The sequence below is a fragment of the Lampetra fluviatilis genome, chromosome 32, assembly GCF_964198595.1.
Source record: "Lampetra fluviatilis chromosome 32, kcLamFluv1.1, whole genome shotgun sequence".
NCBI classification, from domain to species: domain Eukaryota; kingdom Metazoa; phylum Chordata; class Hyperoartia; order Petromyzontiformes; family Petromyzontidae; genus Lampetra; species Lampetra fluviatilis.
In genome coordinates, this window is record NC_136306.1 from 1,043,036 (window position 1) to 1,067,615 (window position 24,580).

General features: G+C 49.4%; 1 protein-coding gene across 7 annotated transcripts in view; it reads left to right on the forward strand.

The window, feature by feature from the left end:
* LOC144943612 (semaphorin-3A-like) overlaps positions 1–24,580 on the forward strand; it is a 163,023-nt gene that overhangs the window by 82,861 nt on the left and 55,582 nt on the right. For all 7 annotated transcript variants that reach the window (XM_078871223.1, XM_078871229.1, XM_078871228.1 and 4 more), the window contains one exon: positions 1,032–1,218. In XM_078871223.1, the coding sequence (XP_078727349.1) occupies positions 1,080–1,218 (139 nt within the window). In that variant the 5' untranslated portion in view covers positions 1,032–1,079. The remainder of the gene's footprint in view (positions 1–1,031; positions 1,219–24,580) is intronic.

The following is a 24,580-nucleotide window of genomic DNA, read 5'->3' on the forward strand; positions in this document are numbered from 1 at the left end:
TTCTCTTCCCACTCGCCCCATCTGGAGGATACAAAAGTCGGCCTGAAATTTAGTCTCATTTTTGTTGTTGTTGTTGTTGTTGTTGTTTGTTGCGGTGTTCTTTCAAGTAGACGATTTCGCGGCGTCGTTTTACTGCCCAAAATTAGACGGGGCACTCAACGTTTCGCAAAGCGGCCCACACCAACGCACATCTCGGCTGATGCGCGCGCTTGCTACTTGCACACTTGCGCACCGCGCGCGTTCGTTTGCGGCACCCCAAAGAGAGGCCTCGCTTGCAGGTATCCACGGAGTGCCCCGACGTTTAACAACTCACAACGGCACGTCGCCATTCGTGTTCAATTTGCTCACGCGGCCAGCGTCTCCAGCGCCGCCGGCGCTCGCGAAACCAGGAGGAGTTTACCTGAACTCGAGAGCAGGTGTGACGGGTTACTCCTGGCCGCAGGGGGAGTGGGCCGCTGTGCCAGAAGTTCATATGTTTCCGCACAGGCGGGGGGGGGGGGGGTTGGGTTTTTTTGGTTCAGTAGGAAGCGTTCAGGGGAGACGGTACATCAGCTCAAAAGTGTTGCCAAAAGGGACGTGTTGACGCTGTTTTGAGATGTGAGCGTGGACCCTCGGGGTTTATTTAGGTTAAAGACTTTGTGCGCTGACCTCCTGCTTACCCTCTTCTCAAACGCCGCCAGCAGGCGTGAGTGAGTGAGTGTGGGTGGGTGGAGTGGAGGAGGAGGGGAGTGGGGGCGAGGGAACTTTTCCGTGCGTTGGTTCGTGGCGAGTGTGCGCGAGACAAATCTTGATACCGGCGGCGTGGGCAGCGCGACCGACCGCCACCCCCCCCACCCCACCCCCTCCTACAGCGCCTCGTTATTATCAGCCGCCCGTGCGTCCCACGCACGACAGCAGCGCGGGCGTTGTTACGCGGTGTGTCGCAGCCGCTGCTGGCAGGGGATTTCTCATGCTTTCGGTTTTTGTTGTTGTTGATTTTATGAACGTGCTGTTTTTATATTTTTTTCGTTTCAACCTGTCCCCTGTTGCAGTTTGACGAGCACTTCGAAGCACCGCAATTAACACGAGAGCGGTCAAGGATGGCTGTCGGCGTGAAGGGCAGCGCAACTTTGCTGCGCTCTGGTTTCTTGCTGTTGCTCCTGCTGCTGCTGCTGCGCGATGCTGCGTCTGCCTCCAGCAAGACCACGAGCATCCCTCGCCTCAAGCTCACGTACAAAGGTGGGTCCCTGTCGACGCCCGCGCTGCTCCTCTCCAGTGGTGTCGCAGAGGTTCTTCTGAAATTCACGTTCACAGAGTCAGGCGACACAAGCGCCTGCAACTTCGTGGAGCCAAGCAAGCGCGTTACTGTATTCGGAATGAACATTGTGAATTTTCGTGCTACGTTTCGTGGAGATTGTGATGAGTACCAAACAAACATTTCTACTTATTGCAAAAAGTAAAAAAAACAAGCTTTAGTCTTTTTAAAAATAAGTTAACAGTGCAATTTGGTTTAACCTTTGTTTTTAATGGCAGGTTAAATATTTTAAATGTACATTAATAGATTGCTGCGGAACTGGTGTTTAAGCATGATTAAAATGCATAGAGAGTTCTGATTTATTATAATAGACGTGTCCATTTCATGGGGTTATGGGTTTCACATTGCTGTTGATTTTTTTTACATAACCCCATTTCCATTTTAGTTTCAAGCAATTTTTTATATTTTATTTTATCAGAGGAGCTAATGTACGACAAAGTATCGACGGTATCTATGAACCTTCATGCGCGAGATGACAACCGAAAACACGTTGAGATATATACGCGTGAGGCTTAAATAACTATGAATCGGCACATCTAAGAAATATTGGTACTTAAAAAATATATATTTATATACCAAAAAACGTAGCCAAGGTGGAGGGCCAACAATTGCCGGCTCGTGCCACTGCTGGCACGAGAGGCTCCACTCTGGGGTAGCCCTACAGAGCCCCCCTCCCCCAGAGAGTATTGGGGTGCACCCTGCTACACTGGCCAGACTTTCCTCGCAACACGTGGGAATTACCCACACTTTGCCCTCACCGCGCGCGGCCTACCGATTGCACGAATGTGGTGAATCCGTCTGTGATGCTGGGTGGACAGAGGTTGGGTGGGGGGAGGTGGGAGGTTCAGAACGAGAATATTTATTTATACTCCAGGAGGAATCCGATGAGCTATAAAGCTCTATTTCGCAGATGTTCAGTCGTGGCGGGTTAAAACGTTACAACAAACAATACAAAAACATGATAGTAGTGCAAAATATAAGAAAGGTAGACAAATCACCCACACACATACAAATAAGACGAAAGCATTCCCATCCTACCAGGCAAAGCCCACTGAGGTATTAACTTATTGTTTAAAAGCCACCCGAGCCACAAACGAGAGCTCAACAAAGCGGCTCATCATTTGGACATTGGTAACGGCAAAATAATCGACGTGGGCCGTTTTGTTTTGGCTGCCTTGTCGGGAGGTCGAACCGCCGAACTTTGTGGATTTATACCGCGGCGGAGTGCTCTGAGCACTGCACTGCACCTGCGCTCATCGGAATGCGGGAGTGTAAAAAGTGACACGTTAAGTCATCGATAGCAACGACGATAAATTATAGTCACCTTGTTATCTAACATCTGCGCTAATTCTCTGTGTAAACCTACATGATTTTTGTGAAATTTAATTTTCGTTGCATCGACCCTATTTGATCTGTGATGTGTAAATGTTGTTAAAGTATTTTATATATACTCTATATGGACACAAAAATAACCCTTTCCATGATCTGATATTTCAACAAAGTGAAATTGCGGAAACTTCACACCGCTTGAGTAAAGTTTAATAAATCTGTACGCACACAATGCGATATTTCTGCGTTGTTTACCAAACAGCCTACAGCACACACATGGACTATCAAATTACCGTTATTAATTTACATCCAACGCCTCTTAGCGTTATGCGCACAAGTGGCGCTGCGCTGCAAGCCCAGCATCCCTGCTGCTGCAGCGCTGCATGCCCAGTGTCCCTCTTGCTGCTGCGCTGCATACCCAGCGTCCCTGCTGCTGCTGCTGCTGCTGCTGCGATGTGCTGCAAGCCCAATGTTCCTCCTGCTGCAAGCCCAGTGTCCCTGCTGCTGCTGCTGCGATGTGCTGCAAGCCCAATGTTCCTCCTGCTGCAAGCCCAGTGTCCCTGCTGCTGCTGCGCTGCAAGCCCAATGTTCCTCCTGCTGCAAGCCCAGTGTCCCTGCTGCTGCGCCTCAAGCCCAGTGTCCCTCCTGCTGCCGCTGTTGCTGCTGCCGCTGTTGCTGCTGCGCTGCATGCCCAGTGGTCATTCTGCTGCTGCTGCTGCATGCCCAATATTCCTCCTCCTGCTGCTGCTGCTGCTGCTGCTGCAGGAACCCCACTCACACTGTGGCAGAGCAATGCATTTTTCACAAACTGAGGTTGAGATGCTACTGCGTTTCCTATGAACCAAGCCGCGTGTATTCCCGACTGCTCTGACATTGCGAGTTACCATTTCACTTTGATTTTAATTAAAACATGTTTTTACTTTGTTGGGGTGGGTTTGATTCCTTGTGGGTTTGATTCCCAGCCATGGCTCACATGAGTGGTGAGTGATATCTGAACCACTCCCTGGCCCCCTCCCCAACCCCACATTTCAACCGACACTGACCAGCGTGGTAAAGTACGATCAAACAACTTCCATTAAATGTGTCAAGACCAGGGCTCAGTATTTCTGGAGCGCTCCTTTTGCCGGCTTGGCGTAGGGATAGTCGGCGCAGAGCGTGACCACTGGAGGACAAAGATACGCCTCCTCTGTGCGCAGAATGCACGGCACTCATGAGGTCGGCGAACGGTGAGCGATGATCTTGACGACGTTCGGCGTTCGCGAGGGTTACCAGCGATGGGCCGGCCGTATTGACGATGACGCTCGGTGACGATCGGCGTCCGTGGGGATGCTCGCCCCGCTCCAGAGCAGAGAGCCTCTTACGCAGCCATCGCCGCTCTCCACGGGACGGCGATCGGGCGTCCACAGGCTTCGCGCAACGTCGCTGCCTCTGGATTTCTCCCCCGTAGTCTCCGCGGCCCACTGACATGGCTCTGAATTTGAGCGACCGTTTACGTAGTTCGGTTTGGGAGCAGTAGTTTTTGGCATGCCGTGCTATAAATCTGGCCACAACTGGGTTTTATTCCCAGCAAATGATTGATATGAGTTGTACAGTGATAGCTCTACATGCCATGGCATAGATATCACCCCCTGTTTAGTTAAAATGTTGTTTAATTTGTCTCAGTCCCATCCACGCTTTACAAATTTTGGATTGATTCGTGGTCCCCTGAGGTGCACTGGCCAGCACGGTGAAATGTGGTGAAACTATCTCTACGATAGGCACAGCGTAAAGTGAGGGCTTCATCCAGCAGTGGATTGATAAAGGGCTGTTGTACATCATTATTATGCAGTTTAATGAAAACTGATAAGATGCTAAACCAATTCACGAAAAACCGGACAACCTGGAGAAAAATCCACGCGACCACGGGGAGAACGTGCAAACTCCAAATTGACAGGCGAGGTAGTTAACATCTCGCCACCGTGGCGCCCTTTGAGCGTGGCCAATACAAGTGAGGCACACAGTCAGCTGAGCAGACCTTGGCGGATTCAGTCCTTCAGCTCCCGCACGTCGCAGTGCGGCAAGAGAGTGCTGATTCTCGTCAAGCAGCATAAACACCATACAACTCCTGTCATTCTCGCAGCAGCGGCTTTTGGCGAGCCATCGAACAAAGACGGTCACCGCATCGCGCGCATTCAGATGCGCTTCTGCAGCCGTCTGGAACACATCTTCCTTCCCATATTAGGAAGCCATTGGGAGCTATGCACTTTTGAATCATCTAGATTGAAAACTCACTTATTTAGAACTGCTTGTTTGTGCTCAGTTTGTTGTCCTTCCCCCACACTCTCCGATTCGCACGGTTGGCTACGTACGGTGCGAAAGAAGTTCAACATACATACGTACAGTCGCTGGGAGGCCAGTTACAGTGGCTCCGTGTCGTCACCTGGCGAGAAGGCCTCCAACCCGAAGCGCTGCATGTGTTGCTGCAACTTGCGAGAGTAATTACACCGGGGGGGGGGGGGGGGGGGGGGGCTCCTCGGGTCCCCCTCCCTCCCCCGCTCTCTTCCCGCACCCCCTCAATGAATACACTCTTTTGAGAGGCACAGTGCACGCCACTGACGCAGTAATGTCTGGATTAAGCGTGTAATCTTAACTTAACCCTAATCTCGTACGTAAGTTTTTCGCGAAGCATTTAGCGTGATGTAATAACGGGGAGCGTGGATTAACGGGAGCGCAATTTGCTCGTACAACGACGCCTGTATGCAGCGTATTCAACGTGGTATTGCCAAGAATGCAATATCCGCATACAGTGTGGTGTATTTGTATGAAGCAATTAGCAGTGGACGTGCAACATTTATGTTGTGCGTTGATAGTAAAAGTAACAAAAAGTAAAAGTGAATTCATGCTCAAATGAGCGCTGGAAATTCCACGTTCTGAATAGTGGTACAGTGGTGTAAATTCCATATTGCTATGGCATGGGCAGAGCCTCTTCATGGGACAACCACTGTTGACTTCCCCACAAAGAGGTACCTATTTTACCAACCCCCGGAGGGATGATGGATCAAGCCAAACCCCGAACGAGGATTTGACCTCACGACCTTCGCGACTGCGAGCTGCTCCGCGTTACTCTGAGTCACGCGGCTGGTGGAGCGAGTGCCGGATTGAAGATCAATTGTTGGAGAGGGCTCGGTGTGTGAGCCTGGCCAGCGTGAGGCATGTCAGTCCGACCGTCTCTGCGGTCGGCGAGGGGCGAGATGTTAACTACCTCGCCAGGTATACAGGAGGTCGCCCCAACCCTGACGCCTGCTGTATATTTCGAGTTTGCGTGTTCTCTCTGTGGTCGCTTGTATTTTTCTGCGGGTTTTCTGGTTCTTTCCTCCACATTTAGAATCAACATCACGCTTTTAGAGTATTTGACTGCTTTAAATTTCCATGTGATAAGCCTCTTCGTTGAGCTATCATTTGTGGCCAGATCACTTATAAAAAGACCTACATAGGTTAGTGGGCCTTACCTGGTTAAATTAAAAATAAAATTAAATTTTGTGCATTTAATATTCGGCATCGAGGGAAATTGGAACCTTTATTATCTATTGAAGAGATTTGTTGTTGTTGTTGCTTACATCTCAAAAGTTCAAGACACGGGGTCTCTACGAGTCACCCCCAGAGTTCAACGTGGACCATAAGCAACCTAAAATGTGTCAGGTGACCTTTGTAAGACTTGGGCATTGACACTGAAACCATGAGAATCGTACCGGTGTCAGTCTTTGCTCTCGCAGCCTTTGGAATTCGCAACGAAACCTGAAACCTTGAGGGTGTTGGCCCTGGCACTTTGAGACTCCGGCAAAAATCCACACAGCTGGTGCCCTGACACACGTGGGACTCAGCCAACAAAACGTCTGTCCAGCCGTTTTGTTGGCAAGGGTCACCAAAGCCCATCATCCTTCTGGATCATGATGGAAATTCAACAGTGGTCACCACCCTATAGATAGACCCTAGTCCGCCCTGCCATTAGAGCATAAAATCGTACGGCTCACAAAGATCCACCAGTGGGGAAGCATCACTGTGCAGTGTTTGCTTGAGCATGGGGACACTTACTTTGAATGTGACTGCACTCTGATTCAATTGTGTCAGCCTCACTTCGTCCTTCGGATGTTCAGCAGGCCCCCACCTTGGTGTCATGGGCATTTTTTTCGACCATTGAATAAATGGTAAGAGCTTTCTCGTTGGCGGTCAAGAGGTCATCGCAGCCAGCGTTGGTTGATGCTGATGCTGTGACAACCTCGCCAAATGTTCTATTCCCCTCCAGGCCGCAGCTCTTACAACGTTTGACGCCCCAACCTCCACGATCTGCTCCTACGGCGTGCCGCCGTCCGGCCTTTGGTCTCTCCCCTTGGTCGCTGACTTGGGTTGCGCCCTCCCTTGGTTTGTCCCCGGATCACCCTCGTGTCGAGGCAGCTGCTGTCCCGGGAAATCTTTTAATGTTTCCTAGGGCGTTCCAATTCCCAGGCACAGGAATACACCGCTCAAGACGATGCATTTACTTGTGGGTCTCCCCCCTCTTCAGCCATTCTGAGATATCGTTCTTTCCATGACACACCCTGGTTTTTGACACTTTTCTTAGCTTGCTGGTAAATACGGCCGTTGTGATTATTTCTGTGATCGTGACGTTTAAAAAGTTTACAGATTCCTCGTGCGATGGCACCATAAAATAGTGACTTTAGACTCGCCTCGGGTGCGAGTTCTGTGCCTGAAGTCGAATGTGCAGTCGTTGCTTCTGCTTGCACATGACGGGTTGCTTCTCTGGGGAGACTCGACGCAACCATCACAGAGGATGTCTTCACGCGTATGCCTTCACAGCGAGTATTGTCATTCTTAATTGGTTTATTTTGAATAAGGTGGTGTAAAAATGTGTGTCGTAAAACCCTCCTCCACCCGACAAAGCCAATTAATAAACGTGTCACATGATTCAAATGCGCCAAATGTATTACTGCTTCAGCACCCCAATGTGCTGGAGAGTAATCTTACGACATTGAAATGGGTTTGGACATTTCACTGGAGATGGCATCTAGCATCATCATGCTGTTAACTGAAGCTCAAATCTTGAGTGAAGCACATACGAGCATTGGAATAAAACGGAAGTGATAATGTAATGATTATATTTCCCACATGAAATTGGCCGTATTCTTATAGAAGTGTACCGACGACTAATAGATGTATGCTCACTTGATATCACTTGGAGTGGGGGGGGGGCATTGGAGCAGTGGTCTGTGCACTTTGTTATTCTTGACCAGCATGGTGAAATATGGTCAAACAACCCCCATCACTGACACCGTATTCTTTCTACGGCAGAGAAACCACAAGGGTTGTACGTTATCATTTTTCATCATACCGTGTGTATATATAGGCAAAGATCCCCCGTGTAGCTTTAACAGACTGTTGAGGAAAGTGCTGTTAGCGAGTAGCTATAAAGGCCGGCATGGCAAACGAGAGGGTGGGTGGCCAGCACCACGCCCGGCTGCCTTTGTCTCCCCAGTGGCGATATTTACACATCGCACCCAGCTACTTATTTGAGGCGACTTAGGGGAGGCCCAGGACCGGTTGAGATAATCATCACCAGTGGTGACCGTGAGGGGGAGTCGAACTCGGGTCGCGGAGTTCGTAGCGCAGTGCGCTAACCGCGACACCACCGCTCCCCGTGTGTGTGTGTAGATCCCTTGCCAAGATGCTACGGTTAAGTCCTCAGCTGCCCTGATGTTCATCTCCCCCCTGCCAGTGTGCCGAGTGAGGGGGTGAGTGGGGTCACGCCCAACCCTCTTGAAAACCAAAACAATACGTATACCTCTCTCCCACAGTTTAATATCTCGGCCAATTTGACAAAACGCACCGCCACCACCACCACGTGATTCTAGACACGGCGCGAGGAGGTGTGGTGAGCGAGGAGGTGTGGTGAGCGAGGAGGTGTGGTGAGCGAGGAGGTGTGGTGAGCGAGGAGGTGTGGTGAGCGAGGAGGGGTGGTGAGCGAGGAGGTGTGGTGAGCGAGGAGGTGTGGTGAGCGAGGAGGGGTGGTGAGCGAGGAGGTGTGGTGAGCGAGGAGGTGTGGTGAGCGAGGAGGTGTGGTGAGCGAGGAGGTGTGGTGAGCGAGGAGGGGTGGTGAGCGAGGAGGTGTGGTGAGCGAGGAGGTGTGGTGAGCGAGGAGGGGTGGTGAGCGAGGAGGTGTGGTGAGCGAGGAGGGGTGGTGAGCGAGGAGGGGTGGTGAGCGAGGAGGGGTGGTGAGCGAGGAGGTGTGGTGAGCGAGGAGGGGTGGTGAGCGAGGAGGTGTGGTGAGCGAGGAGGGGTGGTGAGCGAGGAGGGGTGGTGAGCGAGGAGGTGTGGTGAGCGAGGAGGTGTGGTGAGCGAGGAGGGGTGGTGAGCGAGGAGGTGTGGTGAGCGAGGAGGGGTGGTGAGCGAGGAGGGGTGGTGAGCGAGGAGGTGTGGTGAGCGAGGAGGTGTGGTGAGCGAGGAGGGGTGGTGAGCGAGGAGGTGTGGTGAGCGAGGAGGTGTGGTGAGCGAGGAGGGGTGGTGAGCGAGGAGGGGTGGTGAGCGAGGAGGTGTGGTGAGCGAGGAGGTGTGGTGAGCGAGGAGGGGTGGTGAGCGAGGAGGTGTTGCGAGCGAGGAGGTGATGCGTGCGAGGTGTTGCGAGCGAGCGAGGTTGCGTGCGAGAGTTGTTGCCACATTCAAGTGCTGTCAGAGCACCGAGGATTCCCGCTAATTACTTGCACAAAATGGGCACTTTAGATTAAGCCTCTGTTGGGAGCATTAGAAAACAAAGGCACACAAAACACACTCATTGCCTTTATAGTGACTTGGCTGTTCAGAAAAAAAGCCCAATTTGTCCCTCTCCTGTGGGAAAGCCACAAAGCAAACATCTGAATGACAAAGCTGAGGCAAATTAATGAATTTGCTCCACAAAAGCGAGGCCTGTGTGTTCCCCGCTCGGGTTAATAATAATAATAAAAGACGATCTTCACGCCAGCATCATTCACGGCTCTCCCGAGCTGAAGCCATCGCCCAGAGACAGCAAACGACCTTGCAGCGTCCCGCCACCTACAGCAGGGCGGGCTCGCAGGGAACATGCTGCACTTGTGCCATCTGCAGATGTGTGTGTTTAAACAAAATAAAATCTGCATTATTACTCTTGGTCGGATCGACTGTCCGGTGAGGTACAGCTTCAGATTTCTCATGCGTACCGTTGTACAGTGGCAGACCGAGGGGGAATCATAGCCCACGCCTCGTGACGCAGCATTTCGGGGGCAAATGTTTGGTGGATCGTCCAAATTTGTGAAACTCCTGAATCTCCTGGGGTGAGAGAGGGGGCCAGGTGATATAAGTACAGCAGGTAGATTGAATCCACCATCTGCGTGGCGCTTTGACTGTATTCCCCTAGCGCGTGTAGGCGTTAGGGTTGCAATGATGCATTCTATTGATTCTCAGGCTCATTGTACACAGTCAACTTACACGCTTGTGTTTTTTCCGTAAATGTTGTACGTGATGGGTCCACGTGACCCCCTGGTCCACATCCACCAGAGGTGCTTTCATTCACGACTTTGTGTTATGTTCAAGATGTTTATACGCGTGTCATTACGTGTTTGCTACGTGCGTGTCAATCGACACCTTGGACAGTCTTGCAAATTAGATGCTTCATCTCAAGGGAATGTCCAGGTGAAAAAACAACAAATACATCTCGGATTGAACTCTAGCCATGAATTTTAAGAATGCGCTGATGCGAGCAGAGACGAATTGTGTCTACTGCTTGACGGCTTCAACAATGAAAGGTTCTGACTTCTGAGTGATCTGAGTGACCTGCTCCACTTGAACGAGTAGGTTGGCATCTTGTTTCAGATGCTGCCGTGGTTGTCCTGGTCAGACACTGGACTGGCAATCCAGAGGTAGCTGCTTTCAATCTCTCGGCGTGGCAGTTGAAACAACGGTGCGAGTTTCTTAACCCCCCCCACCCACCCCCTCTCCTCTGTCCACCCAGCAGTATGAATGGGTTTACAGCGGTGGGTCGAACCGGCAGATCGCACGTGCTGGGGTAAAGTGTGACTACTTCCAAACTCTTCCGAGAAAAAAAATCTGGCCAGCATGGAAGAGTAGGCCAAACACCGTCCTAGACGTGCTGTGGAGAGCTCGCTCCAGTGGGGACCCTTCCACCAGCAGCGGCACAATCAGGGAATGACAGAGGTTGCACCTTTGTGTTTGCCTTTTCCAAACATTATAGATATAATACAGATAGTGTTTGCTAGGGCACTTTCAATATCGGCACCAGCGGCCAGAGATATATCCTCAAGTCACTTTGGGTTAAGCCGACATTGGCTGACAATACCACTAATAAGTGTGGTCTGTTTGCAGTGCTGGGTGTGGGACCGGCAAAGTGCAAGCTCTGAGAATGTAGGCCCACTTAGTTGGGGATAGAGAGTAGGCTTTTAAACACGGGTGTGTCAGTGTTCAAAGTGTTTGCAATGTCTGGCCAACGTACATCAGAAATATCGCCAGTAAGGGCAGGCGTGGAATGCAACGGACTACTGAGCATCTCTTACCAACGTGCTGCAGTTGTATAGCATCAGTTGACTTTAGCTGGCCATCTTCAAAGCGGGTGGAGCGGTGGCGCAGTGGTTGGCACACGGCACTGTAAATCTGGTGACCTGAGTTTGATTCCTGGGTCTGGAAAAGGTCCTGGCCCCACCTTCACCCACCCACCCTGACCACCGTGGTGACGTATGGCCAAACATTTCCCACGACCGACACGGCATGCGGGAGATGTTCGTCCAGAAGGGGATTGGCAAAGGGGTGTACATCTTTTAAAATGTCATTCATTTTGGTGTGAATGCTATTTTAAACGTGAAGCTATATTGCCATTGAGGAAGTAAAATGTACAATGCACTTCCAAAAGGGTTGTAACTCTCGTATATTCCAGGACGCAATTAAAAGGCTTCCAAAGGCAAATAATTGAATGTTTATTTACAGTAGTCGTCATCATCAGGCATGATCAATCCACTGCTGGACGAAGGCCTCCCCAAGCCACCACCAATTCTTGCAACGATTTTGCGACATCACAAAATATCGGATCGTGTACGCAGTGCCGCGATTGCACACTGCACAGATTCCACAAATCCTGGGTTTGTGTTCGGGAAAAAGTAGCGCCACGTTTTATCTGATGAGCTTCGATGCTGGTCTCTTTTATTTTCATTTTAACTAACAAAGTGAAAGTAAACTATTTTGTATTTTACCAGGTAATGCCCACTGAGCGGTAAAGCTGTTTTTAAGAAGCAACCTGGCCACAAATGATCGCTCCACGAAGTGGCTCGTCACGTGGAAATTTATAGCAACCAAATACTCTGAAGCAGCCACATACTCGAAACACATTGATTTTAAATGCGGAGGGAAAAACCGGAGGACCCGGAGAATAAATCCACGTGACCCCGGGGAGAACATGCAAACTCCAGATATACAGCAGGCGTCTCGGTCGGAATCGAACCCACGACCTCCTGTATACGAGGTGAGGTAGTTAACATTTCACCACCTTGACGCCCCATTATCCTGCACTCACTCACTCACTCACGGCTTCCCGTGCGTTTTCTCTGCAGCTCATTCTGATGACATCGAGATCGAACTCTGTGTCCGTGATGGCATTTGAGCGTCGTATGTTGTCACGATAACATTAGCACATGTAAATCAGTTACTGCAAGAGCCAGTTTCTCATCGACCCAATTACAGCGCTGGATATGCAAGTCGCCGAGGAACTGGAGACAGTCTCAGCTCGAGGTCTAATGGATGATAAAAAATGCAGATTACAATGTCATTTGAGTGTGTGATCTCCGTTGCTGTTAACGATGTTTCCCAGTCATGTTCTCCCCGTGCTATAATAAGAAGCAGATACCAAAAGGCACAGTTACACTTCAACAGTAAATGCGGCAATTCACAGAGTTTGCTAAATCTTTGCTGTATAAGTAAGTGCATGTAAGCTGTATTCAAGCCTCTGATAACACACGGTGTGATCGTACCAATTTGGAATGCTCACCAAACGAGGTATGTCACCCTTCGCATCCAAACCCAGAACCAATAAGCAAACAGCTGCTGTAATCCCACGTCGAGCTTGTACATATTTACTCTCGCGCTGCGAGTGTTGCTTGCAGTACCAGGTCTGTGCTGTCATTTCAGCATTTTAAACCCCCGCAAACCACAACGTCAAAAAATGATCCCGCACTGAAAGATCTGATGTGGATGAACGCACACACACAAAGGCAAAGAGCCCCCATGTAGCCTAAGCAGCCCGTTGGGGCAAGTGCTGTTAGCGAGTAGCACCTATGAAGGCCAGAACGGTACACGAGGAGGTGGGTGGCCAGCACCACGCACGGCCGCCTTTGTCTCCCTAGTGGCTATGTTTACACACCGCACCAGGTACTCATTTGAGGCTGAGTCGACCTCGAGAAGGCTCAGGACCGATACAGATTAATCGTCACCGGTGTTGGCTGTGAGTGGGAATCAAACGTCCCGGGTTCGTAGCTCAGCGCGCTAACCGCTACACCACCGCTCCCCATTGTCGGTGACATGCAGGATGAGCGCACACTCACACACACACACATGCCGTCCCACAAAAGCCCTCTTAATGCCACGAAGTATTTCTTGTCGTTTGTTTTGTGTGTGTGTGTATTGTTTCTTTCTGTGACCATTTCAATAATGCTGAGCAAGCATATTCCCTCGTAATCTCGGCGCCAGCTGTTGTCCCCGGCCGGGCCCGGCTCGCCGTGACCGATGGTAGCAACGGGACACGTGCGACAAAGAGCTTCGGAGCTCGTCGGATTCCTCTAGTCTCAGTCAAGACTCTGACTCTGAACAACGCCCGGCGACGGTAGCGGCAGTGACAGCGGCAGTGACAGCGGCAGCAGCGGCAGCAGCGCGTGCCCCCTGTTGCCGCGCACGGACCCCGGGGGGCAAAGATTTGTAACGAGTCTTTCAATTACAGGTACAGCGTAGGCCATGGGTACCTGTTGTTGTGCCTATGCATTGTTTATGTGCACGCATGTTGAACTTCTTTCGCACTGTACGTAGCCAACCGTGCTAATGTGATAGGTTGCACCATGAATTGTCTGAAACGTTATAACCAAGAAGTTTATGCCTTCCGCTCATTAGAAAAGTCATGGATTTGTGTAAAGTAGCAGAAAGTGTAAGTTTGACGCCAGCTCCATTGGAGCAATTATAAAAAGACGCACTGCTGTTTGCAGTTGCAACAGTCGCATGCACGGTAAGGACGCCCATACAGGAACGGCACGTCTGCATTATAGGGGGTAGGGTTACCACCTGTCCTGATTTTTTCCCAGGATCGTCTCTTTGACATGGCGGTCCTGGGAAATCTATAAGTCTTCCCTGAACATTAAACATTAAACGTCCAGATTTTTTTTTTCAGTGACATGCCAGTTCTCCCTTTATCTTTTCATGATATGTCCCAGTTTTTTTGTGTGTGCCTTAGATGTGACAACCCTAGCAGGGAGTGATTTGATAAATTTGTGTAAAGTTCATGCAGGTGCATGCTGAGGTTGGGTTGGGGAACACGGGACCACACCCGGGAGAAATCATGTAAGAGGCCAGTGCTAACGAAGGTGTGAAAAGGGAAAAAGGGGAATGGAGGAAACCCAAGAGACAGAGAGAGATATTCAGGGGTAAGCAATGAGGAAGGAGCAGAGCCTCAGAGAGACCGGCAGAAGGTTTCAAGAGGATGGTGAGTGAGAGAAGAGATTAGGGTGTGGGTTGCGAGCGTTCCTGAGTGTGGGTTACAGTATGTACGTTGAACTTCTTTCGCATCAGACGTAGCCAACCGTGATAATCAGAGGTGCGACGGAATGACAACAAACGAAACACAAAAAGCAATTCTAAAGAAATTAGTTTTCAATCTACATGATTTAAAAGTGCATAGATCCAGTGGCTTCCTAATATCGGAAGAGCGTTCCAGACGACCGCAGAAGCGCATCTGAAAGCGCGTGATGTGGTAATCGTCTTTGTTCGATGGTCAGCCAAAAGCCTCCGCTGTGAGGATGACCAGAGTTTGCGTGATTGTTGATGCTCCTGCGTGTGCTTTACTGGAACAATAAAGTTCCCTTCCGAGGATGACTCGTGTGGACTCTCTTTCATTTACAGTATAGCAAATGACAATGCTAACCCATAACTACATTGATTCATGGCAATGTGTACAAAGTCATACAGGGTGGGGGGGGGGGTGTGGGGAAGACTAGCTGCAGAGCTGTGTGCTTGCTTCATTTTGGTCATATGACGCAGCTCTTGCATTTCGCACAGCCTCAATCATGAGGCCTCAATCGTGAAGCCTTCGTCATGAGGTCTCGCCACCCACGGGTCCCCAGAGGAGGGCACAAAAGAAGCTTCTTCATCCCGCACCGGAACATCGGTGCTGTCAACATGCTCTGGGCCATTGGTTGGCCCACGTTGACTCCGTTATTCAGATGTGCGGACATAGTATTCACAAGCAATGCCTCTTTGTTGTCTTCAGGACAGTCCGTGCAAAGAGCAGCAGTCGTCACGTGTGATGTGGTTCATCCAAACAGTGCCCTGGCCGTAGAAATCAACCCAGGAAACACTATTCAGCAATGTGTCAAGCTTTTATTTTTACTTACCGGTCCATTTCAGGCAATAGCCATCGTCACCAGCATCTAACATTTGCTGCATTAATAGCCAGGATAATAGGCTTCTGATTGGGTAGCCAATACATTGTAGGTACAATTTAGCTCTGTAACTTATTGGGAGTGATTTGGCAATGAAGCAATGGGGCACGTTTCATAAAACCCACTCCGAAAATCCCACTTCAATCAACACCTCTGTCCACCCAGTATTGTAAACGGGGTACCTCACAGTCAATCGACATCTCGCGTGTGGTGGGGTAAAGTGTGGGTACGCCCACCCCTTCCAAGATGTATTGCCATTGTGGAAGAGTAGGCCAAATTACCCTTAATAGGGGCTCTGATGGAAGTCCTTCTGCCAGTACTGGAATGAGCAACACATTGCATGGCTGTGCCTTTACCAGTTTACCTATCCCTCTACCCTCATTGCGATCTTCATCTCCCCTCTTCGCTGTTTGCGTGTTTAGTTGTTGTGCCCCTCCCCCCGCCGCACCTCCGATTAGCGCGGCTAGCTAAGTACGGTGCGAAAGAAGTTCAACGTACTACATACTTCAACCACGTTGGTCAGTGAAGATTGGTAATGGAGGGGCGGTGGCAGGACTGGCTCAAATATCACTCGCCGCTGATGTTAGCCATGGGGCAGGAATCAAACTCGGATCTCCGGGGTTCTGTCGTGCCCACCACAGTTATTCTTGTGCGTCTTGTATTTAACAAGCCGACACTGTACCGTTGTTGGGTTGAAAGTACGCATCTCAACCAATCGTGTGCATAATTTACTGATTAATTAAAAATGCACGAGCCAAAAATGCGAACACTCGCACGCCGGTATCAAATTTTTACTTTGACAGAAATAGATGCGGGCTCAGAGCGACCGTTTCAACATAAAAACGCCGTCTTGATGCCGGGATTTATATATTTTTTGCAACATTTTCAAACGAACATCGTTATTTCTTTTGACAAACCGTTATGCATGATTTATTCTTTAAACCAAAAGTGTCGTACTGGAAAACCTAACTATTATAAGTGGGGGGAAAAAATGCATTCGATACGGCACACACCCGTGCCGTCACGTGCACAGCGCGAGTGCACCCACGCGCACACCTGCCCACGTTTACAAATAGACGCGTGTACATTTTTAAGTAGAAAGGCACACATTTGCAAATATTGACCAAAGCGCGCCCGCACATATGCATCTTGTTTCAATTCAGGGAACACAGCCGTAGAAGCTCGCATCGGAGGGACAATTTCACAGGCACAATACCGCAGAGACCAAATGAGTTCCGTATTGTCGCCAGTTTTGCATTAGCGCTCCCCGCTCCGTCTCCTATTACGCAACCAGAGCGGAGCATTAAAAACGTAAAAAAAAAAGTGCGACTCTCGCATTGTGCCGTGATTTTTTTTTTACGGATTCTGGGCAGGAATAGCCAGTGGGGAGGGTGGGGGGGAGTTTGGCGTTCGCCATGGGACCCCGAGGCCTGTGCCCAACCGCTAATCCTCGCCACGCCGCGGCTGCCACGTCTCTGCCGCCCTCGCAAATCCGCGTGGAGATGCGGTGGGGGCGGGCGGGGGGGGGGGGGCTGTGGCAAAACGCTGCCAAGAAAACGGCCGAGCGAGCGGTCAAGATGGACCCTTCACCCGGACAGACGTTCCATATCAATCGGCGCTTTTAATGCGTCACTCTTAAAGGCACGAGGTTCCGCTCATAATGCTCCAAGTATGCCCTTGTAAGTCCTTAATTTTAATTCGCGAACTGACCTTTTCAATTTGCTTTTTGAGAAAGCTAATTTTAAATAACCTTTAACTTGGATATAATAATTTATTGCCCTGTTTGGATTTAATAGACCGCTGCAGATTCGGTTGACAGATAATAAAACTGGTTGTTTATCTGGCTGGAATGCGTAATCAATGACGTTATGTTTTCCTTAGTGTACAGATATTTCACTAATCCCATATAAATTAGTGTCAACTTAGAAGTGGATATATTGGCCGCTACATCGAGGGTATAGAAGGGCTGCCAGAAGCCCATATAACATCCTCATGAGTTAAGTTCGTTCATAAATTAATTTGTTCTCAGCACGCTGAGAGCACACTCAATTTGCTTGGCCCCAGGGTCACTCCCTGCAGGAGTGATAACAGCTGTGCCTCACAGCAAGGACCACCTGGCCTCAGGTGCCTCTGTGTGGAACTTGTATCTTCTCCCCCTGAGCTGCGTGGGGTTTCGTCGGGCTCTCCAGTTTCCTCCCACAGCTAGAAACAAGCCCCATACAATGCAACTGATATTTGGCAAACATCCCAATGCTGAAACATTACCTGCAAGTTTCTTCATTTGGATCACACACACACACACAGCAGCAACACGATCGCTCTCTTCTACAAAACACTTGGCAGGACCCTCTTGAAAGAGTCTTGAGACTCAGTTAGGCTTTGCTAAGTATACAAGCTGAATAATAATACTAAAAGAACCTGGTGCTATTTGATCAACCTTCATCATAGCTCACATATGCTAAGTGGGAACGTTTTTATCATTAGCAGCGGCGAGATGTTATCTCCCTCGCTTGCTATGAAGGAGGTTGTGAGTTCGATCCCGGCCCTGTGCGCCTATACATTATATTTGGAGTTTGCATGCTTTCCCCATGGAGGTCACGTGGATTTTTCTCTGGGTCCTCCGTTTTTTCTCTCCACAGTTACAATTTTTTTCCGAGTATCTGGCATTTCCACGCGATAAGCCACTTCGTTGGGCTATAATTTGTGGCCACGCTACGTCTGAACAAGTTAGTGGGCCTTACATGGTAAAATAAAAAAATAGTTTAATTTACAGTTTAGTTTATATTTCAGGGGGAGAAAGCAGAGTAATGCATAACAAGTGCCAGAATGAGTGGCACGTGACTGACCCAGCCATTGGGTGCCAGTGTTCGTGGAGCATTTAAATTGCAATCTTCTCCATGAGACTCCCAACCTGGTGGAGCTGCGTGGTGTCCGAGAGATGGCGGTACAGCAAATAGCTTCCTGATGCACTGTATTTGAGCACATCCTCGACTTGTATTATCCAGTGTGCGTCGGGGCTTTAAAAAAAAACATGGGCATCTTCCGACATGTCCACCACGCGTCTAGGGCCACATGTAAACGCGCTGCACACTGCTGATGGAGGTCTTGAGATTGAGTGGAACGCTCCCCGATAGACGCTGGGGAACACCTGCCGATATTGCCGTCATCTCTGAGTTTAGAGACAGTGGTCACACGCAAATCTCACGAGCATTTGCCATCTAAATATTACTACGTCGATAAAATCCGATCGTAAATACCAGGCATGTAACGCGTCATCGAATTATTAAGGAAAATGGATACACTTACAATACAGGCATTACTACGTGTGATATTCGATTACTTACAGTTTACACCAATTACATACGAATCGTTCATTGAGACAGAATAAATTACACAGAACGCATGAGAAATAATATAAACTAAACCCCGAAATAATAGATTTTAAAAACCAATTACAACCATGAATCGTGGTGAATCATTAAATCGCTCTGGGGTTGATTCCATTCACGCGCGTGGAGGCCCTTTTACTGGCAAACTTCGAGACGAGCAATAGCTATTGTTGTTGCAGAGTGCAACATCTTCCACGAGTTTGTACGCAATGTTCAGGGTCACTAATCTCGAGGCGCATCTGTGGAGTGCCGCTTGCGACCGCGAGTATCGGTCCCGTCATCAGTCACAGTCGCACATCGGTCACAGTCGCTCGTAACGGCCGGGCGGTGGCCATCGTCGCCATTTGCTGTTCAAACAGATTATGAGTGAGCCAGAGCGAGCGCATGGGACACACACACACAGGTTAAGCTGACAGGGGAGTTGAACGTAAACTCAAATGCTACGCGTCAGCGGCTGCACGCCGACAGAATTGCACTTTGGAAATTAACATCGCCCACCGATTCTTCGTGGGCACGGCTCACGGTGCTGCGAACGCTCCCTCGAGCAGCGGTTGGAATCTTCGAACGACGGGGGCTTTCCCCTCGCCGCAATCGGCATCAAGAATAACTGGATTTCCGCAAAAATCCTCGCGGACAAGGAGACCACCTGTCGATGGCAACGCACCGGCACGCGGCAGTGATACATCGCCTTCCTTCTGTGGGCCAAACACACAATCTGCTAAAAGCTTTTGCTTCAATCCTTGCGAAAATAAATGACCGCGCGGTCCTAAGTAGACTTCCCCACTCGCCAAACAGCCACACGCCACATTTCTACAATCGGTCCCGAATGCGAGTTTGGTGACGACACAAGCATAATCGCACTTAGGGTATTAAAATTTTATAAAATTGTGCGTTACACCAAAATATTGTTTGAACAGCTGGCTGTTCGCACAATGACACGATTTCCTTCACGGAGCACAATGGCCACGCTAATACTCGACTTACCTGAGCATTGACACAACTCCTGCCATCCACACGAACGGGGATAATATCGTCGGAGTAATGTATACTTACCGGATGGCAATAGGGCCTTTAAACGCGTGCATAATTTAGCGCGCTGTGTATTTGAGAACAAAAGGCTAATTGGTCAGTTAGGCGGGCACATGCGATGTTCGTATGGATTTCTGGAAGTAATGTTGAGCGTAGTGTTCGCAGAATTGTGATCACAGAATTGCAATATATTGCATAGTTTTCCAAACCTACTGCCTATCATAAAATATTATCGGCAATGCTTGTGACGGAAACAATCGGAGGAGGTATTTGAAATGTCATCTGGTCCATGAGACTCCCAACCTGGCATGGGTTGCACGGTGTCCAGGAGGTGGCAGTACAGCAAGCGGGATCCCGATCCACACTATTTGAGTAGATTCTTGAGTTGTATTTTGCGAGTGTGCTGCAGGGTTTCTTCATGTGCATCGGTTTCCTCCTCCCCCCACGTGGACGACAACGCGTGTCGGGAATGGCCACACATGTGACAAAGGTCTTGAGGTGGAGTAGAACTTTTCTGAAGGAATAAACGAATATTGCTAAGCGTGGTGTTGGTGGCTGGTGGTGATGGAGGTGAGACCACCGGTGACGATTATCTGAACCGGTGCCGGACCTCTCCTAGGTCGACTCAGCCTCAAATGAGCCCCTGTGTAAACATCACCAAAGGGGGGACAAATGCGTTCGGGCGTGGTGCTGGCCACCCACCCACCCCCTCGTGTGCCGTTCCATCCTTCATAGGCGCTGCTACTCGCAAACAGCACTTGCCCCAACAGTCTGTCGAGGCGACACGGGGAGATCTTTGTCTTTTGGGGGTGAGACAACGGGGGGGAGGTTGTCCGATGGCAGCCCATGGTCCGAGCTGCCGAGCACTCGGGTCGCCCCTTGCCCTGTTGTTTGACGCGTCTCAGTGACTTTATTTAATCTCCTTGGTTAACTTAATTAAAAACTTCAAATCTAGATTAAATGTAATAAATTAAGTCTTTATTTCTAGAGCACTTTTTCGTGCAAAGGATGCCATTCAAAGTGCTGTACAGATTTAAAAAAAACATTGTTAATAGACTAAATCACAAGAAGAGTAAAAGCCAATTCCATACAAAACCAAATTACGTTAAAATACATGACAACGTACCAGGCAGTCGACTGTCTTCTGTTTAACACGTAGGGTTTCGCGACAAATATCATACATAATAGAGATTGTACATTTTGTGGATTTACTCTGCAACACACCGGTGTGCTGTACTAGTAACGAATTGGCACGTTCTGTTTACGTGACAACCCTTACTAGTTGGCTGTGTCGGGTGGTGGTGGGTTTAACGGCACATTCATATTTACTCGACCTCACCCCAAAACACCTCTATTACGCTTGTCTTCTGTTAGTTTAGATGAAGACAAATGAAGCTCAACTCATGGTGGTAGTGCACTGCTCTCGGAAATCGACGATAGACTGAGATCTTACTATGGAATTGTTGTATCGGTTCGCATTCGGGAGGTCTCCAGTTCAATCTTCCCGCGCGATGGTTGAAACAATGTACAGGCCATAGATATATTTGTTAATTAATCCCCTCCTCCCCACTTTTGTCAAGGCAGCAAGAGAAATGGGCGCACACACAGCTGTGGGGTAAACGTGTGGGGTTACTCCCACCTCATTCGAGACACAGTGTGGAAGAGTAGGCCAAAACAAACTCTCTCAGAGGGGTTCTCCATCTGGTGGAGAAACCCTTCCGGGTAGCAGTGACTTGAGCGAGCAACTGCAGGGCTGCGCCTTCACCATTAGCTATTGAAACAAAAATGGGATAACGGACAGGCACGACGGTGGGACGTGCAGAGGGATATGAAGAGAGAGAGATGTGGAGAGAGAGGGACGTGGAGAGAGAGAGACGTGGAGAGAGATGTGGAGAGAGAGAGAGAGGGATACGTGGAGAGAGATACGAGGAGAGAGATGGAGAGAGATACAAGGAGAGAGATGGAGAGAGACGATGAGAGAGAGAGACTTGGAGAGACGTTGCTTTGTGTGCCAGTCACATCGCCACGCTCCTAGCCACGGTCCTCCGTGGCCACTGAGTGTGGCGGTGGCTTCGGTGCGTCCATGGGCCATGCGCTCCACAGATTCCTGCGTCTCATGAGAACACCTGGGCGGGCTGCTCGTCGTGAGTGAGCTCTGACAAGCGTGGGGGATGCTGTCCATGCACCCTGCCTAGCGGGGTGGCTGCTTGATTGCAGCGACTACACCGTGCGAGTGGGTCGGTACCCCTTGTGAACAATACTTATTGTTTTGATTTGTTGTTTTTATGTTTGCCACGTGTACGTCATATTTGTAGCCCTGCAAATTGCCACTGCTGGCACGAGAAGCTCCACTGGGGGTAGCTCTTGAGAGCCCCCCTAGAGGGCGTTGTGGCACACTCTTTAACACCGGCCACACTTTCCTTGCAAGGCGTGCGAGTTATCCACACTTTGCCCCACCGCACGCGACCTCCTAACGTCGGTGAAGCCGTCCGTGCCGCTGGGTAGACAGAGGTGGAACCGGGGGCTTAAGAACCGTGCACCGCTGTTTTAGCTGCCGCGCTGGGAGATTGGAATGGCGTCCTCTGGATTGTAAGTCCAGCATCCGAACCGCTGACGCCAACGGAGGCCTTTCGATTTTTTTTCTCCCAACAATAACGTGGACATGTTTCATTGACTTCCCGAACACGTTCGTCACGGATGCTGCCGTGGTATATTTGGGTCTTGAGGTTTGGGTCAACATGGGGCCCTCTCCATTGGTGTCACCCGCTGCATGGCCACGGGTCCTGCACGCGTCGCCGCGTCAATGGCAGTCGCTGGGGGCAGCTCCACCACCTGGGACGTTGTCCACCGTCCCGGCGGTTGTTCTCCATGGTTGTAGCCGCTCCGTAGATGCCGCATTCATTGCACTGAATAGGGGATGTACGGGGCATCAAAATGTATGAACACTTATACGTTGAACGTCTTTTGCACCGTACGTAGTCAACCGCGCTAATCGGAGGTGCGTGGATTATCTCCAACGTCCTTAGAGAGCTCTTTGGTCTTGGCCATGGTGGAGAGTTTGGAATCTGATTGATTGATTGCTTCTGTGAACAGGTGCCTTTTTATACAGGTAACAAGCTGAGATTAGGAGCACTCCCTTTAAGAGTGTGCTCCTAATCTCTGCTCGTTACCTGTATAAAAGACACCTGGGAGCCAGCAATCTTTCTGATTGAGAGGGGGTCAAATACTTATTTCCCTCATTAAAATGCAAATCAATTTATAACATTTTTGACATGCGTTTTTCTGGATTTTTGTTGTTGTTATTCTGTCTCTCACTGTTCAAATAAACCTACCATTAAAATTATAGACTGATCATTTCTTTGTCAGTGGGCAAACGTACAAAATCAGCAGGGGATCAAATACGTTTTTCCCTCACTGTATAATCCCACACCTCCGCTGAGCGCGGTTGGCTACGTACGGCGTGCGAAAGAAGTTCAGCGGACGTGCGTAGATGTGAAGCGAGTGATAGAGAATGGTAAGAGTAAAGCACATTGTGGCGAACGCCATGCGTGTGTGTTCCATGCCTATCGTACGCTTGTAATGCCAGTTAAGCCATCCACGTAGCAGTTGATTCAGCCATTAGCTATGAATATGATGTGAATTTAAGTGACGTTAATGACGGTGAGGAATGTTTACAAATACCGTTCGAGGTATTTTACGTAAGTGACGGTAGAAACACAAGCGTGCCTACTTTTAAAGATGACAGTCAGGGCCGCCACTGCCGCCGTTGTCGTTGTTGTTGTTGGTGGTGTTCGTGAGAGACGCGTTGCGGTGGATGAGAGGCGTGATGCATATTTTACCTCGCAGCCCCTTTCCCTGGGGTCTTTCTCAATCCAATCAGTGACACGACCAGCAGCTGGGGTTTTGCAAGCAACCGCCGAGTAGCAGACATCGGTGATTTCCAGCACTCCTGAATGTTTTTTTCAGCTCTGCCCGCTGCGTCGTTCTCCACGCGACACATTCCCAGACACGGTTTAGTCAATTTGCAGGGTTTCAAAGATGTGATTTTTTCTGGAATGTGTTTATAATTATACGTTTGTGGTGGCGAGTGATGTAAACCACAGAAGAAGAAGAAACAAAATCAGCGTGGTGATGTGATCATCCTTTTTTTTCATGCTCTCTAAAAATAAATACAGTAGGAGAAAAACACAAGAGGCCAACCAGGTGCCACTCTGTTGGTGCACTCCGCTGTTGAGAGGTTAACTGCCAATTTATTTAAAACTAAACTATTTAAACTATATATTGTATTTGACTAGGTAAGGCACACTGAGCTGTGTTTTTTAGAAGTAGCGACCTGGCTATCACAAATAATAGCCTAACTAGGTGGCTTATCATCACGTGGATTTATAGCAGCCAAATTACTCTAAGCACATGTTGATTTTAAATTTTTAGGGAAAAACCGGAGGATCCGGAGAACAATCCACTCGACCACAGGGAGAACATGCAAACTCCAAATATACAGCAGGCGTCAGGGTCAGGATCGAACCCACGACCTCCTGTATACCAGGCGAGGTAGTTAACATCTCACCACCGTCGCGTCCCTCATTCCCCCAATGGTGATTAAACTCGGTACCGATGGTCTCAGCCATCGGCTCTCAGCCCCCAAGTATAATAAGCACCACCCAATTCTCACGGTAGTACAGATACCGTTTTTTAATGGCACGAACAACAAACATTGTTAGGCTGAATTAAAATCAACTGGATGTTTTGCGTTTGTGTTAAACTTTGCGGCAGAGAATAATATATATTGTGCATGTAAATATTAATCAGAGGCATTTGTAAATCCACCGCTGAATGAAAGCTTCACCAGGCCA